This window comes from Grammomys surdaster, unplaced genomic scaffold, assembly GCF_004785775.1.
Source record: "Grammomys surdaster isolate TR1022 unplaced genomic scaffold, NIH_TR_1.0 66, whole genome shotgun sequence".
Classification (NCBI taxonomy): Eukaryota; Metazoa; Chordata; class Mammalia; order Rodentia; family Muridae; genus Grammomys; species Grammomys surdaster.
This window is the reverse complement of record NW_021604568.1, coordinates 7,299,202-7,316,715: the sequence shown is the minus strand read 5'-3', so window position 1 is coordinate 7,316,715 and position 17,514 is coordinate 7,299,202. Positions and strand designations below refer to the sequence as shown.

The 17,514-nt window shown below is 38.8% G+C and overlaps 1 protein-coding gene across 2 annotated transcripts in view; it reads right to left on the bottom strand.

Moving 5' to 3' along the window:
* The window catches only part of Slk (STE20 like kinase), a 56,654-nt gene extending 39,206 nt beyond the window's left edge, over window positions 1-17,448 (bottom strand). For both annotated transcript variants that reach the window (XM_028774272.1, XM_028774280.1), the window contains exon 1: window positions 17,130-17,448. In XM_028774272.1, coding sequence (XP_028630105.1) covers window positions 17,130-17,279 — 150 coding nt within the window. In that variant the 5' untranslated portion in view covers window positions 17,280-17,448. The remainder of the gene's footprint in view (window positions 1-17,129) is intronic.
* Between the last annotated feature and the right edge of the window lie 66 nt (window positions 17,449-17,514).

Here is a 17,514-nt window from a genome sequence, read left to right as displayed (position 1 = left end):
AGTATGCCAAATACATTACACTGGCACAAGGGTTACTTTCAACCAAAGGCTTTGAAAAACACCACACAAAAAAATTCTCACCATCCCCATTCCTGAAAACAGGGTTTTCAGTATTTTTTTAAGGCAAGAAAGAAAGATATCTATTCTTTGTACACCAAAGGAAACATTTTTTTCTTCTTTTTTAAAAAAGATGTATTGTTTTTACATGTGTGCTTGTATGAGTTTGTATGCACTTGTGTGGAGGAACCCAGGGAAGCCAGTCGAGAACACTGGATTCCCTGGAGCTGAAGTTACAGGTTAAGAGCCATTATATGGAAGCTGGGAACTGAACCTGGATCATCTAGGAAGAACAGTAAACAATTTTAACCACCAAAGCCATCTCTCTAGCCCCACTTTACTCAGAATATTCTTGATAGAAGCCATAGTTCAGGGAATCCCATACAGGTAGACCTTGGTTTTTTTTTTTTTTTAAACCTGTCATTGTAATCTTTGTACATCATTGTGTAGCTTTCCACAACTGCCGCTGATCAACCTACAATCCGAAGCAGATGTATGTTACCATTTCGTTGAGTCCTGGTTCCTTTATGAGGTATGTATGTAAAACTTGTATGAAGTTTGTATGCTTTTCTCCTAGTAATCCATCTTAGATCAGTTTGCCTCTCAGACCAAGTCAGGACTGTAAACGTACAGGTTCCGTTCCAACTCCTTACATCCTTTCCATTTTCAGTACTTCCTTTCCAGCTGTTTGGTTATCTTACCCTTGCTCCATTTTGCTGTTTTCCATTTTCCTCCCCTGTAGCTGAATAATTTCTCATTTCCAATGTTTACAAATTAAAGGTTTGAGTAAGTAGTAGGAGCCAAGATCTGGGTTTGCTGCTGTTGTCATTTACTTTTTAATTACATTTTATTTATTCTGTTGTGTATTGACAGTGAATACTACCTATGTGTACATATGGAATGCAAGGGATAACTTTTGGAAGTCAGGTCTCTCCTAGGCATATAGGTCTCAAGATTCAAACTTGAGTACCAGGCTTTGTAGAAAGTGTCTAATCTTGGGGTTCACCTACCTCAAGATCACTTTTTTAAAGGTTAGGAATCAGACTTTAAATTTTAGGTCAACAATGAATTAGGTTGTTTTTATAAGATGTTTTAATATTATGTGTTATCATTTTATCAAAACTGCATTATTACCTTTAAAAAATAAAATATACTTTTAAAAAACTACTAACGGTCACTTCTTGGCCTTTCAGCTAAGACCAAGTGTGAAAACTACTAATAAGTAACAGATGGGTGGTTAAATGCATGTTTAAATCCAACTTGTTACAAGTTGGCCATGGTGGTGCACGCCCGTAATACTAGCACTCTGAAGGAAGAAGCAGGAGCATCTCTGATTTCAAGGCAAGCCCGGTCTACATGTAAGTTCCAGAATAGCCAGAGCTACATAGTGAGACGTCATCTCAAAAAACAAACAAACAAAAAAAACCCCAAAGCACCACTTTTTACATGCATGTCTATTTAGAGAATTCAACTACTATGAAAAACACCTCCACCATCTTCACTGCTACATCATGGACATGCATGCCTGTGATCTGTCTACAGGTGTACATAGCTTCAGTGTGGGAACATTGTATACTTACACACGTCCCACATTGTATTGTAAGAATATAATTTCATAAAATAAGTAATTCATACATAAAAATGTTATCAAAGCACTATTTACAACAATGTTAGAAAAACTGATCAGCCTTAATGTCCGTTAACAAGAACCCCTTTAAATCACATTGTACAGTTCCAAAATGGAAACTCAGCCACTAAGATTGACCAACTAACATTTCTTAAATGAAATGGTAACCATAACATCTGGCTGGGGTGTGGGGGAGACTTGTAAGTATATAATGTTTCCTTACTACTCCACCACTCTAGGGCATCCTAATCCATCAAATTGTATCAAATCTAGGATTCCTTTTAAGATACACTATTACTGAAAAAAATAAAGTTGGGTATACTAATACAGGTTTGCATGTCCAGCACTTGGGGGCTGAGGCAAGAGGATTCTTCCAAGTTGGAGGCCAGCATGAGCTACATAGTGAGTGTCAACCCAAACTATAACCTATTTCAAAAAATAAAAGCAAAACAAAAAAGTGTGCTATTATTTTCTACACCATAGGGAAAAAACTAACTTTGCCAATCCATCTAAATTGCTATTGTATATATATTATCCCTGTGAATATATGAAATTTTAAATTTGACTCCTATGAATTAGATTTTTTGTTTTTCCATATACCATCATCCTCTGATCATCAGAAGCTTTAGTAATGAGACACTTCGGTCAGTTGGCTGACTGGCTGGCTGGGTGACTGGCTTTGTGATGGGATCCTGCTGCAGTATTCTAGGCTACCGCAGTATTCTAGGCTAACCTCAAAGTAGGGCTCCTCCTGCTTCCACCTGTGGAGTGTTGAGAAGAACACCACACTGAGGTTCAGCATTTGTTAAATGAGCACTCCTTTCCAAGATCTTCTTGGAAGATAATGACTCCCATTTGGCAGGTAATACTGCGGATGCTCTCTTGAACTTTCCACATATGAGAAACTGTAAGTAAGTAGTACTCACTGCTTCTTCCTAAGGAACTTACAATAGGTTAGAGGCTGACATACCAGGAGTTGTAACTGTATGACACTAAGGATACATGTGAGTTAGTGATGCAGGAATGGCTACACGATGACTGAGACCTAGCCAATAGCTACTTTAAAATGGCACTGAAAGAAGCAACTCCCACTCTGCTGCTTTTCATAGTTATTGAAAAAAAAATACACAAAGTATTGGTAAAACACGGCATTCAGTTTGTCCCCCTTTAAAAAGTACTAAGCTGAGCCAGTAATTAAAAAATACTTTCCTCTGATGCAGACAAAGTTACCCAGAGTTTAGCCTTTCTCCTTCCATTTTACTGTAACACTGTAGAAAGAACAGACCCAAAGCAACCAGTCCTGATAGAGGAACACAGTGAAGTATTAGCCCTAGTGAACAGAATGGAGAAAAGAAAAAAAAGAGTAACATTAGGTAATCTCTAAAATTCCTTACTGTAACAAATTCTTATATCCCACTGCCCTAGATATAATGTTAAACCAACAATGGTATCTTTCTGCTTAATATAACAAACAAAAGTTACATTTGTGTATCAAAAAGCTGAAGGTATAGCTCTGCACACAGGCATGCTTAGCATCTGAGAAGCCCTAACTCCAATTCCTGGCACAAAAAGAAAAACAAAAAACAAAAAAAGGCTTCTTAAGCTTCTGCCTGAAAATAATCACTCATTGGAATCTGGTTCCAAAAACCTCTAGAACATACAAGCTAAAATAAGCACTTTTAAGTGCCATGACCCTAAAAAGTCACCTACACAATAACCAAATGTATGAAAACTCCTAATTTGAAGCTTAAGGTATTTTTAGTTTTGCCTTGTCTTGTTTAATAGAGAGCTTGGGATTGAACTCACAGCCCTGAAGATGCTAAACACATGCTCTATCACCCCCACATCAAGATTCATAAAATAATTAAACAAATATTAATAAAAAGTAAGAAGAGGATAACAAGTAGTTAAAAATTCATTTAAAATATAACTTCTCTTGATAAAAGGTTTCAAGGATCAGTCATGGACATTCAAAGTCATTATATTTATATTTGCATAACAACAATATAGTATGACTATTTTACATAAATAGAGAACTGTGGGAAAACATAATTCACCTGAGTTCTCTGTACTTATTTTATGTTCTAAATGAAGGAGGGTAAAAGCTAGACTCTCATACACTACATTTTTAACAGTGGTTACACTACTTGGGTGGTGAGGAATTTTTAAATCCTATTTTATTTCCACAGTTCTACATTTTCTGGGACTACATAATATTTTTATAACAAGCAAATTTTAATAAGAATCTCAGCAGGAAATTAAAGCACCTAAAAAAAGAGAGGAAGAAATTTAAATGCTCTACAAAGAAAATCAAGTTGATTCCAGTCCAACAAAGGTGTCAATCTAAAAAAAAAGATTAAACCCCATACAGGATAAATACAAATAAATTGTTAAAAAAATTGAAAGACAAAGATGAAATCCAATCCCTAATACTGATCTAATATTGATTCTGTTAATTTGGTCACTTCTGACTCTGGGGGTTCAAAGGCAAAGGGTATAATTTCCACCACCCAACAAGTGGTAAGACCCCAACTGTCCAGAGCAGAAGGACTTCCTTCAGATTGCTGACTCTGAGTGGCCTCAACATGCTAAAAGCAACAGTGAGAGATAAAATATGGAAAACTGAGACAACAAAGAGTTTCAAGATATATATTTAAAAATAAGACAAAGGTATACTACCTTCTAGAATTTAAGAAAAATAAATTTATGACTCCTAGTTGCATTTACAACCGCACTGTAAAAAAAAAAAAAAAGAAACATTTCAAAATTAATCAAGAAGACAGAAAAGCTGTACCGTAAAACAACCAAACACTACTGAAAAAAAAAAAGACATTAAAAAAATGGAAACACACTGTATGCTCAGATTTGAGACAATAATGTTAATATTGCCAACAGATTGCTATACATTCAATATAAACTCAAAATCTCAAGTTTTTTTTTTTCAGAAATAAAAAAGGCCATCCTAAAATATGGGATTTCAAATAACCCCAAATAGCTAGAACAATCTTATAAAAGAAGTACAAACCTCAAGGACTCAAATACCTTATTCCAAAACTTACTATAAAGCTACAGTAATCTAATAGACATGGGTATAAAGACAGACAGATAAATGGAATCTCAGAGAAAAGCCCGGCATGTGTGGTCATGATCTTCAACAAGGGTGGAAAAGATGGGGGCAGAACAGACAGTTGTTTCTATAAGTCATGCTAGGAAAATTAGTATCCATGTACAAAAGAATTAGGTTGGTACCTTATCCAGTATCACATATAAAAATTCAAGCCTTTAATAAATCTAAATGTAACACCTAAAACTATAAAACTCTGAGAATACAGTACCGGGACCAAGGAGATAGTTCGGCGTATAAAGGCACCTGCTGCCAAGACTAATTACCTGAGTTTGATCCCCTGGACCTACAAAGTAGAAAAAGACTATTCCTGACCTCCACATGTGTCTCATAGCACACACACACATACACACACATACAAAATAAATAAAATTTAATTGCTTTTAAAAATACATGCGGTAAAATGCTTTAATATTTGAAAATTACTCCTTGGCTGACACCAACTGCTCAGCAGTTAAGAACACATACTGTTCTTACAAAGGACACAAGCTCAGTACCCACATCAGGCGGCTCACAACAGTTCAAGTGATTCAACATCATGGACATCTGTACTTTTGTGCACATGCCCCACAAACATGATTAAAATAAATTGTTTAAATTAAAAATATAATTCAAAATGAGCAAAGGAGAAACTGGGGAGATGGCTCAGTCAGTGAAGTGCTCGCCATACAAGCATGAGGACCTGAGTTCAGATCCCAGCACCCACATAAAAGCAGGACTGGGGAGGCAGACACAGGAAGACCCCAGGGGCTTGCAGAACAGACAATCTAGACCAGAGGTTCACACCTTCCTAATGCTGCAACCCATTAATACAGTTCTTCATGTTATGTCGACCTCCAACCATAAAATTCTTTTTTTGCCATTTCTTAACTGTAACTTTGACTCATACTATAAATATCTGTGTTTTCTGATGGTGTCAGGCAACCCCTGTGATCAGTGGACAAACCCAAGGCATCACAACCCACAGACTAAGACCTGCTAATGTAGACAAATCTGTGAGCACCAGGTTCAATTTCTCACAAAGAGACCCCATTTCTCACAAAGTAAGGTGGAAAGCTACTGAACAAGGCACCAAACACTGACTTCTGGCCTACACACACACACATGAACACAACTGCATCCAAACACATACACCATGTATACATAAATATACAATATATATATGAAATACATAAGCAAAGGGGACTCGAGCAAGATTTCTTCAAAGATCATATGAGAATAGCCAATAAGTATATGGTGCATGTTGAACACCACTAATTAGAAAAACGCAAAAAGAAACTACAACAAATACTACCTCACTCATTAGAGTGACTAACTTTTAAAAGGAACAATATTAGCAAAAAAAAAAAAAAGGTGGAGAAGGCTGAACCACTGTGCACAGCTGGGAGGATGTACGACCATACAGCTGACTGTGGGAAGCTTCACAGAAGCTTCTCAAAAGGTTCAAATGACATTATATCTGGTCCAACTCTCCCACAAGTTTCGAAAAGGCGAGCATACACTTTAATTCATAGCATTATTATTTAACTATTTACAATAGTTAAAATGTAGAAATAACCCAAAATCCCATCCACAAAAGAATGGCTAAGTAAAATATATGAATATATGGAGAGGAGTATCATTTAGATCTAAAAAAAAAAAGTAGAAATTAATTTCTTTTTGTTGTTATGTTTGGGTTTTTTTGTTTTTTTGTTTTTTGGTTGGTTTGGGAGTTTTTATTTGTTTGTTTTCAAAATAGTATTTCTCTGTGTAGCCTTAGCTGTCCTGGAATTATCAATTAGTAGATCAGGCAGGCCTTGAATTCAGAGATCTGCCTGCCTCTTCCTCCCTAGTACTGGGATTAAAGGCATGCACCATCACTGCATGGAAAAAAAAAAAAAGTAGAAATTCTGATGAGCTAGAAATGGCTGAACCTAAAAACAGGGCAACTGAAAGATGCCAATCACAAAATGATATATACTATATGATGTAATTAAAGCAATCAAAATAATAAAGTAGAATAATGGCTTCCAAGGGTTGGAGAAAGAATAGATGTATTGTCTTTAAATGGGAAGCGCTTTAGTTTTACAAAATGAAGAGTTATGTAGCCAGGTAGGAGTGGTGACGAACATTTTTGTCATATTTAGGCCCACTTAACAGTACATATAAAGTACAGTCAAGGTGTACCAGGCATAGTTATGCATGCCAGTAATCCCAGCATTAGGAAGGGTAAGCAGTAACTGAGGGGTCAAGAACAGCCTGTTATACAGTAAGAGCCATGACAGACTGGGCTATGTAGCAACATCCTGTCTCAAAGTCCATCACTCCACCCACCCACATCCCCACAAAGAAATATCCAGGTCCAATACTGAAAAGTAGAGGAGTAAAGATGATAAATATTATATATATCCTACCACAATGAAAAAAATAGAAAAAAGCTGGACATTATAGTACATAACTATAACCACGGCACTTAGGAGGCTAAAACACATGGGCTCCAAGTTCAAGACCAGCCTGCACTACTTCACAAGAGCCTGCCTCAAAGAAAAAAAAATCTTGAAAATATAAATAATTTGTACAACCATTCTACAGTATTTTCACAGTAAGCTTTTGTAGAAGTTAGGTCCCAGTCCTTCCTCCCAGCCCCATGCTCCCAGAAATAACACGCTGACTCAAAATATATTTACAAATACCTTGGCCATATAGCCAGGCTCTTCTCTGACTAGATCATAACTAAAGATAACCCATTTATTTTAACCTACAGTCTGTCATGCGGCTGGTAACCTGTGCTCAGGTACCACGCATCCATTTCATTACATCTTCCCGACCCAATCGGCCACCTGGCTCATCCCCAGAATTCTTTCTCCTCCCAGATGTCCCGTATCTATTTTCTGCCTAAGCCATAGGCCATAGGCTTTTTAATTGGCAGGTGATGCATCCATATGATATACAAGATATTCTCTCTACACACAGGCTGAATGCCACTGATACAGAGGCGGACATTCAGAAAACCCACGGAGACTTCCTGGAGACCTCAGGTGAAGGATAAGGCACTAAAGGTTCTCCCAAGATTCACCATGCCATCCTCTCATATGGCATGAATGAAGACTTATATTATAGTTTGGTAATATGATCAAACTAACTCATAAAAAAAGATAGCTGTCTTCCACCTGTTCAAATAAGAAACAAAAATTCATCTTTAACTTATCTGTACACAATGCACATTCCATATATTATGTTAATATAGAAATATATATTACCACTAAAAGGCCACAATTTTTAATACATGGGGGGGGGATGAAATGAGACAAGACAGAGGAACAAAGGAGAATGGGAAGGCCAGAGGGAGAGAAGAAAATAGATGGGGGAAGAAGGAAGAATGAGAGAGAGGGAGTACTAATTCAAATAATTTTCCATAAAAAGCACTCCTAATATCCCAGCACTAATTTATAGGAAAACGTGAGGAAATAGACTGATAAACTGGCAAAGCTGACTCATTATCTTATAGATTAAAAGAAGAAAGGCTAAATATTGTTTTACTCCTTGTATGGGAACTAAGTAATTACAGCCACATAAAAAGCAGAAAGCTAACAAGAAAATGGAGGGGTAAAAAGTAAGTTGTCTTGCTTTTGACATTTTTCTTTTCATAATCTTGAAATTATTTACTTAAAACCTTCTAAAAACAAGTTTTAGGGATGAAAAAAATCAGCAGTTTGTATTAGTATCATCTATTAAAAACTATTCTGAAATTTAAAACCCTTCCCTTCCCATTTTAGTATATAATAGTGCACCAATTTTTATAATGAAGAAGCAACATTTATACAGTAGCAGCAGCATCTTACATCCAAGCAGCTCTGGACCTTAGCAAAAGAACTGTTTCTCTTACTGACTTAGAAAATAGGTGGATAAAGCACTGTGTGTGTTTGCATGTGTACACAAGTTTATTTACGTGTATGTTCATTTAACACACACACATGTGCACATGTGTTTGTGTGGGTGGAGGCAAGTAGACACCCTCATTGCTGTTTCCTCAGGTACTACTCATATTGTTTTTTGAGACAGGAGCTCTCAATGGTCTGGAACTCATCAACAGGCTAACACAGCTGGCAAAGGGTTTGTCTGCTTGCACCTTTCCAGCTCTGGGATCACAAGTGTCCCAGCTGTTTGACACAGGTGTGAAGTGAAAACTTCTAGGTTTTTTTGTTTTTGTTTTTTTTTAATGGAAAGTTAGTTATGTCAAATGATGGTTTGCTGGGGCACACAGGTGAAAGGATGTCTTGCTAAAGCAGACATGGAAAAGAATGTTTTCCTGAAGCAGACACAGGTGAAAGGATGTCTGGATATAGCAAACACATGAAAGAACCTTTAATGAAGGAGTATAAATATGACTCCACAGATAGTGGAAGATGACCACTGAGCCTTGGTTTGGTTTGGTCCCCTCACTATTCTTCACTAATGACACACACGTACTGGTTCACCTTACATAGATTGTTAATCTCCACTAGTGGTGATGCCAGAGAGAAACTTGTCCAAGAACTGTTCATGAGGTTCCTGCAGCAGCTCGACACTTCTGAAGCCTCGCCTCAGGCCAGTTGGTGTTCCAGCCTGGTGTCTGCCTACAGAAAGGTCTGGACTGTAGCTGCCGGTTCCTGTGTGGTGTCTGTCTGCCTAGAGGACTGGTCTGCAGCTGCTGAGTTGTATTTGGTGTTTGCTATGGGACTGAACTGCTGCCAAAGAAGATGGAGCTTGACTCCAAAGAACTACTGCTGAACAGATCCACTTCCCCCATATCCTAATAACTTTTCTCTTCCACTGCCTCTGCTGGATGTTGGGCTAGCGGAGAGGTTGAACCCTTGTTAAAAGTAGGCAAAAACTTGATGCCTACACAGGTGCTCATGAACTCAGTCCTTACAAGCACTTTACTCTGAGTTAAACTTCATATGCAGGAAATTTAATTCCCAAATTCACACATAATGATATCAGGAGATGAGATTTAAGGAAGCATCATGAGGGCTCTGCCACAGTCAAACTTCAAATCAGTTTGTCATGATCAAGAAGTTCCCTTGCACACACTTTGTAGTCAGAAACTGCTTCAATAAGCAGAGTCCACTGACGGGTTAATAGATTACTGGAAAAATAGACTATTAGGCAAATCTTGACACATTTGCTGTCTCCATATGATGTTTCTTGCCATAAAAGCTCTCACCAGATGTTAAGCAGATGTTGTGCCAAGCTCTTAGATGATCCTAACTCCAGGACCATAAACCAAATAATACTCTATTCTTTATACTCAATCGGTTATAGTGATCAAAAATCTACCAAAATACTTCTAGAAGCCTCCTGGTGGGAGTGTAAATTCACAAAAATACTTATAAGCAAGAATATCCATTCCCAGGTACACATCCAACACAATGAAGGTGCACGTGGACACACACACGCACAAAAATACTGATGCTGCCAGGTGAGGTTGCATAAGCCTGCAATCTCAACACTTGAGAATCAAAGGCAGGAAGACTACAACTACACATTTAAGGGCAGCCTGGGCTACAAATTCTATGCTAGTCTGGACTACAGAAACATCTTCTATCTGAGGAGATTGCTCAGTGGTTAAAGAGCTTATACAGAAGCATGAGGATCTGAGTTCAGATTTCCAAAACAACACGCAAATTTATGTAGTCACGGTAGCCTGCCTGTCATTCCAGGATTAAGAAACGGTAAACAGGGTTCCTGGAGCAAGCTGGCTAGCCAGACTAGCTTAGCCAGCAAGCTGAATTCAACTAAAAGACCTCTTACTTTGCCTGAATGAATAAGTAGAGAGTGCAAGTGAACCTTGAGCCTCTGTACACTTGTGCACTCACACTTCAACACAGGAAGAAATGCATATACATACATATAGATGAGAAAAACCACTTATGTACATAAATAATCTTACGATTAGTGTACAAAAAGTAAAAGCAATCCGAATGCTACCAAGAAAAGAATAAACTGTAAACTGTAGCATTTCAAAAATTTTTTAATACTGTAGAAAAAAAACATCAAATGGTCTCTCACTCATCATACCAAAAATATAACATTACTCAAAAGAATAAACTGACATCAAGCCCAAAACAGCAACAACAATCACAGTAGAACAAGTAAGACAGAGCAGTTGACTAAAAAAACTACCTCGGAGAGGGGAGGAAAGGGGAGAAGGGAGGGGAGGGGAGGGGAGGGGAGGGGAAGGGAGGGGAGGGGGGGGGGAGGGGGAGGGGGAGCGGGAGAGAGAGATCGAGAGGGGGGGGCAAGAGAGAGAAGAGCAAGAGAGAGAGAGGGAAGGAGGGAGGGAGGGTGGGGGGTGTGGGGAGGAAGGGGAGGGAAGGGAAGGGAATCAAGATCTGTTTATCAGGTATAATTTCCTTGACCAGCCAGGTGTCTCAGAAGGTAGAGGCATATCGGGACGAGAACTGACAACTAGAGTTCCATCCCAGGGAGGATCAACTACTGAGAGCTGTCATTTGACCACCACAGGTCGGTCTTGTGGCACAAGGACCTACACACACACACACACACACATTAATCAATTAATTAAACAAAAATAAAAATGTCTACACATTTTGGTGTTAGGTAAACAACAACTTGCTAAAGTAGAAGGGGAAATAGGACTAGGAGTTAGCAATTAAGGAAGATGTGGAGCAAGTACATGCAAAGGGGGGGCAGGGAGGGTCAACCAAAACTAAGCATGTGTGAAATGCCACTGAGAAACCTACTTTGTAACCTAATTGAAAAATGAAATTAAAAATAACCTCTAGAAAGCCAGGAATGGCCCACTATGTCAGTAATCCCAGAATTTGGAGGAAGAAGCAGGAAGAAGTAGAATTCAAAGCATACTGTGCTAACTACACAAGACCCCCATCTCAACAGAAAGCGTGTAGGCCTAAGCACACAGTAGCTCCAGATGGTAAGTAAATACTAAACAGACCACAGGAATAAACTAGGGGCTAACAATATGAAATTCATGCTCTGGACTTGTTTAAGGTAAATGTCAACTCAATTCTAAATTCCTGACAGCCACATAAAATTACATCACCAAGCCTGTAATCCAAGCACTTAGGAAGCTAAGGAGCCTAGGCTACATTGCCGGTTTAAGGCCAACTAGCGATATATAGCAAGACCTGTTTTGTTTTTTTTTTGGAAAAAAAAAAAAAGACCAAAAACAACAACAACAAAAAAAGCCAAGGTACTGCTAATGGACAGCTGGATATGTGATTCAAACTTTGAGAACAATCTTTGAGCACAGACATAAACTGCATTAAGGTGGTAATTAAAGCATGGGACAAAATGGACTCTCATAAGCAAAGGAGGAAAGGAAACTAAGGGTGGTAGCATGTCTGTAATCCTAGCACTCAGGAGGCAGAAGCAGAAGGGTTGTTGTAAATTCAAAGCCAGCCTCATCAGCACAGAAGAGCTCCAGAGCACCTAGGGTACAGAGGGAGAAAAGAGGGGAGGGGAGGAGGGAGAAAGAAAATGACACATGCAAATCCTAAAAAACTCAACACTTAACTATGAGCTAGCAAAGAAGCCCGGAAAGTAAACACAGAAGAAACAGGAAAATAAAAGCCAACAGAAGGCTTTAAACAGGAAAGAGTGGCCAGGTGTGTCACAGCATCCTGAGAACTCGGGAAGGACAGTAAGTAGCCAATGAATTTAGAGACAGAGAATCTTAAAACCCAGACAGGAGCTATTGGGGCAGGGGCAGTAATTGCCAAATAAATAATATAGGAAAATGTCACAGAAAGAGAAGGACATGAGCCCCGCACTGAAAACACTAAATCCAGCAGGAAGGGCGGGGAGTGGGGTGCATATTTGTCTCCCAAGTTACCAAAAAAAGAAAGTAAATCCTAGAAGCTGTGAAGAGAGAAAGATTCCAAGGAATCGGGAAACAAACTGACATCAGATTTTCAACAACACCACTTAAAGCCAATAGAAATGAATGGAACAAAATCAGAAAAATTCTCATTCTTAAAAATTTTAGAAAAACCTGTGTTTTGAAGTAGAATTCTACATGCTACTCACAGTATTATAAAAAGAAGATATTCCAACAGGCAAAGTCAAAAATATACTTCCTATGAATTCTTTCTCAGAAAGTCACTCAAGGTTTTACACAAAATCAAGAAAGAAATCCTAAACACAAGGTCTCTTGGAAGTAGTTTGTGCTCCCAAGACTTCCAGGAAAAAACTAGAACCCATTATTGAGGAAAGATAAAAACGGAGGTTAAAATATACACAGCAAGACATGACAATTTTCTCAACACTGACACATAAATTCAATAACATAAAAAACAGCACAATGTTCTGTGGGATTTTTGTTGGCTTTTTCTTTGTTGTTGTTGTTTGTTTTTAACTTAAATCGAGATATTTCTAAAACAAACAGGGAAGTTTTAAGGACCAGGAATATACTAGGGACTTGAGGGACTTGAAAAAACCAAGGGGCTGTCTTACTCTAATAGGGACTTACTTCAATGCTTTTCTACTTAAAATAGTCGAATAGTGAGCCGGGAATAGTCTGATAAATTGAAAACTGCAGAAAGTAGTAGATATATACAGTAGATAAAACACTTCAGAGCAGTAACAGTCCTTAAGGGAGAGACCCTGATTGGTGGGAGGACAGCAACACAGAACATAGGACTGAATCCCTACCGCAGGCCACACAGGAAAATCTAGTAATCTATGCAAACTGTGGACTTGTTACAGGTAAAATTCTAAAGCTTTAGAAGACAAAGTAGAATATCTTCATGATACTGAATGCCTTAAAAATAAACATTAGCTTAAAAAGAAAAAAACTGAGAAACTGTACTCTTCTGATTTGAAGAAGTCTCAGCAAAGACACTGTAATGAGAGTAGAAAGACAAGGCACAGAATGAGAAGGTATTAACGATACCAAACTGGAAAATGGTTAAAATGATATACATGTACATTTTTGGAATATACACGAATATACTACTACAAATGTGTATACTACATATAGATGCATAATGGTATTAATAAAAAAATGAACAAAAGAATGGGATACAAAAAAATTTAGACTACAACAAACATAAAAAGCATTTACTAATAATCAGATGGTCAAAAATTCTAAAAATAACAAATGTTGACAAGAATGAAGATCAAAGACATCTTTATACAGCCAGTAAGAATGTAAAATAGTTTAGTGTGACAGCATCTAGTAAAATTAAAGTCATACTTCTCCAGAAACATAGACATGCCACTCCTAAATTAAGTCTTAGTGAAGTATCCTAGTGTTTTACGTCAGCATCAAAACTTAGACACAATCAGCGTGCCTACTAGCAGTAAAACGTCAAGTGAGCTCCATATAACCCTATAACGGACGCTGAGCAACAATGAAAATGAGCTAACCACAGTGACAGATAATAACCAAGGTCATGTACAAACAAACAACAGTGATCCTGAAAGGGAAGGCACAGCACACACTTAATATGATTCTATTTTTAAAATGTTCAAACACTTATAAAACTAAATTGAGAGTTTTGAGGTGCAACAGAATTCCTTGACCCTGATGCTGTCAATGTAAACTTATTTTATTATCACCTAAACACACACACACACACACACACACACGAATTACATATTCACTACTTTCTAAAAGGCATAGGCCTGTCAGTTGCGACACAGCACATGGCCAGGACTTTCACCTACTTTAATAGGTAAAACAGTTTCTAGACTTGCTACTCAATACATATTTTTTATGTTATCTTTTTGTTTCTGGTTAAATGAAGGATGTTACGTATCTTCATTTACATTTAACTACTCTACATTAAAAAGAAAACAAATTTAAAACAGTAGTGATTTTTCAAGCATGCAAGTAACCCTGAGAGCCATACACATCTGGGCTGAGCGGAAGGAGTCCGACTCTATGATGGAAACCTAAGAACACAACACGACTGCCCAGTTATGACTTAACCTTTTAACACTCACCAATTTCTATAAGCAAATGGTAGCTGGAGTCAAGTTTTAAAATAGTTGTCTACTGCACACTACCAAAAATATTAAGGTATGATACCATCTACCCAACAAAAAGAAGTCTAGTTCCCCTCACATAAGTTTACGACTTCCAGAAAATTCTGAAAAATAAACAATTTTTGGAAAAGGAAAAAGAAAACCAAAAAGTCAGATAAGCTTAAAATGTAAATTTTTGTTAAAAACAGAAACAAAATTCCTACCTGACTCCTCAAAAACAGAGAGTTTGTGTTAGTCACTATCATTGTAAAGCAATCTTTAAGACCCCAGGGATTACACTAGGCACTTGGTAATGTTGGAGCTACACAGTGTCTCAAAGTTTTCAAGAAATGTCAACTAACACTGCGAAAGGATTCTGCATCACCTTCTGCAGAGTAACACTGCACATCTGCCCTAGAAACCAGTCAACAGCCTGTGGGTCCCTTTCCTCTCTCCCATCCCACAGTTTGCTTCTATATCCTCTACAGTCAGTAACAGAAGTTTGCACCATTTATTGAACCCCTCTGGCTATCTTATACTTCTATGTATTTATACTACAGAGACCGAGTAGGCCTTCTAATGAGGGAAATCAGTCACTGAATAAACAGGCACCTTGCCCAAGGTCACAGACTACTGTGGAGGGGGTTGGGGGAAGCAAAAAATACTCTGGTATAGAAGCCCATGCTCTTGACCCTATGCTGTTTATATTTTGATGAAATGTCTTCACACCACGAAAACTATTCGTGATCACTGACCACCTTCTCACACGAGATTCCAGGTCCCTTGTGAGTTAACCGTTGCCTTTCCTCAGTAACTGCGTATTCAGAGGACGTTAATAGGTGGAAGGATCTGAAGAAACGTTCACAACTATGGTTTTACAACTAAGGAAATCAAAGTTGGAAGAGGTGGTTATTTTGGTCATGACCACCAAGCTCGCTCTGATCGCCTGTACTAAACGAGTCTCTCCTGAATGATTTTCCTACCACACATAAATGTCCTTCCTACTGTGCATCTTATACAGTAAGCTCTTGCTGAAACCATATGATATGCCCACTTTCAGTAACATTCATCTGCAGATAACATACACTATTTCATTTCAACAAATACGTGAGGAGACCCATGTACTGAGCAACAGATTCAAATGGGAAACTCGGGGCCTTAATTTTATTATATAAACATGAAAATGTCAATTATATGTGACAAGTGCTACAGTAGCCATGTGAACAAGATGTTCTGAAAACACACAGAGCAATCAAAGTGTCTCTCAGACTGGATAAAAAAACGACTGGGATTTTGACAGAATGCATTCAAGGTACACATTACAAGACAGTGTCCTATACTTAGAAGGCAGAGAACATGCTTTCTACTGAATAAAGATAAAGTGAAACACTACACACTCTACACTAAACACACTACATCCGGGAACAGAAGACCTGGGTTCAAGGCTAGACTGAATCAATGTGGCCATGAACTATTTCTGAGCTTCAGTGTCTCCCTCCATGGACAGGTGGACACTCTCACTTACCTGCTCACCTCCCAGGACTTTTATAGGATACAAATTATGTGAGACTGAAAAGTCTTGAATTTGTTTTCACTTCTAGGCAACCTGTAGGTCCTTCCTCTTAACTGCGGCTCATAAAAACCTCACCCTTCAGTAAGTAAATATTCCAATGACATCATTCATATACTTCCTAGGACAGTGTAAACAGTTAACATTCACACCTCTGTGTTGAAACATCAAACCTCTATTGAAATAAATAAATACTCGTGTAGTTTTTTGATTCCTCGAGCACCGGTATTGCCTTCTAGCCCATGCTTATCATATTCCAAAACTAGGATGAAATGAAAATCTTCTTCTGGAAATTCTGTCAGAAATTCCATCCCATGTGACCAAGCAACCAACTCAAGAACAGACTCCAAGCTGGCAATGCATCTTTTGCTCATTTTATTTGAATTCTAGATACTGGCAGCTGGATGTCCCCATCTCCAAAAAGTTACCTGTTTCATGCACACATGCAAACGGCATTAGTAAACATTAACACAGGGAAAAGCTAATGGGTTTCCGATTTTAAAAGACTTGAGGGCCACAATCGCCCGCTCTTCCCATTAAATTACACTCATTTCTTTCAGAAGTTTGACAGGGTAGACTGCAGAACCATCACTACTGAAACTGCATCTGGCCCCACGGTATTCTGTAAGCCACTGCTTGGATGCTGAACTCAAGTTTCAACCTACAAACCCAAGGAGCGGGCAAGACACGGGAAGGGCTGTGGGGGTGAAGTCCTCGTGCCACTCCGGACAGGCGGGCGTTTCATCTCCTAAACCAACTTCCCGTTTTCTCCCTCTTACCTTATACACTTTCCCAAAGGCTCCGTCGCCCAGTTCTCCGATAATCTCCCAAAACTCTTCGGGGTTCAGGTCTCTCTTCACGTGTTCGTACTGTTTCTTCTTCTTCTCGCTCCCCAACTTGAAGATCTTACGGAAATTGAAGAAGGACATTTTTTCCAGCCCAACAGAGCCCCTGGCACTTAAAGGGCTAAGAACAATAAAAGGCAAAGTTTGTGGCGCGTCGTCTCCCGCGCGAGCCCAGGGTCCGGGCCGCTCCCGCCGGGCGCTCCCCGGAGAAGGCGGGGCGCCGACCGGGCTCCGGCCCCGGAGAGGGGCACGCGGCCGCCGCGACACAAAACGGGCCGATCAGCACTCTTAGCCCTTTAAGTGCCAGGGGCTCTGTTGG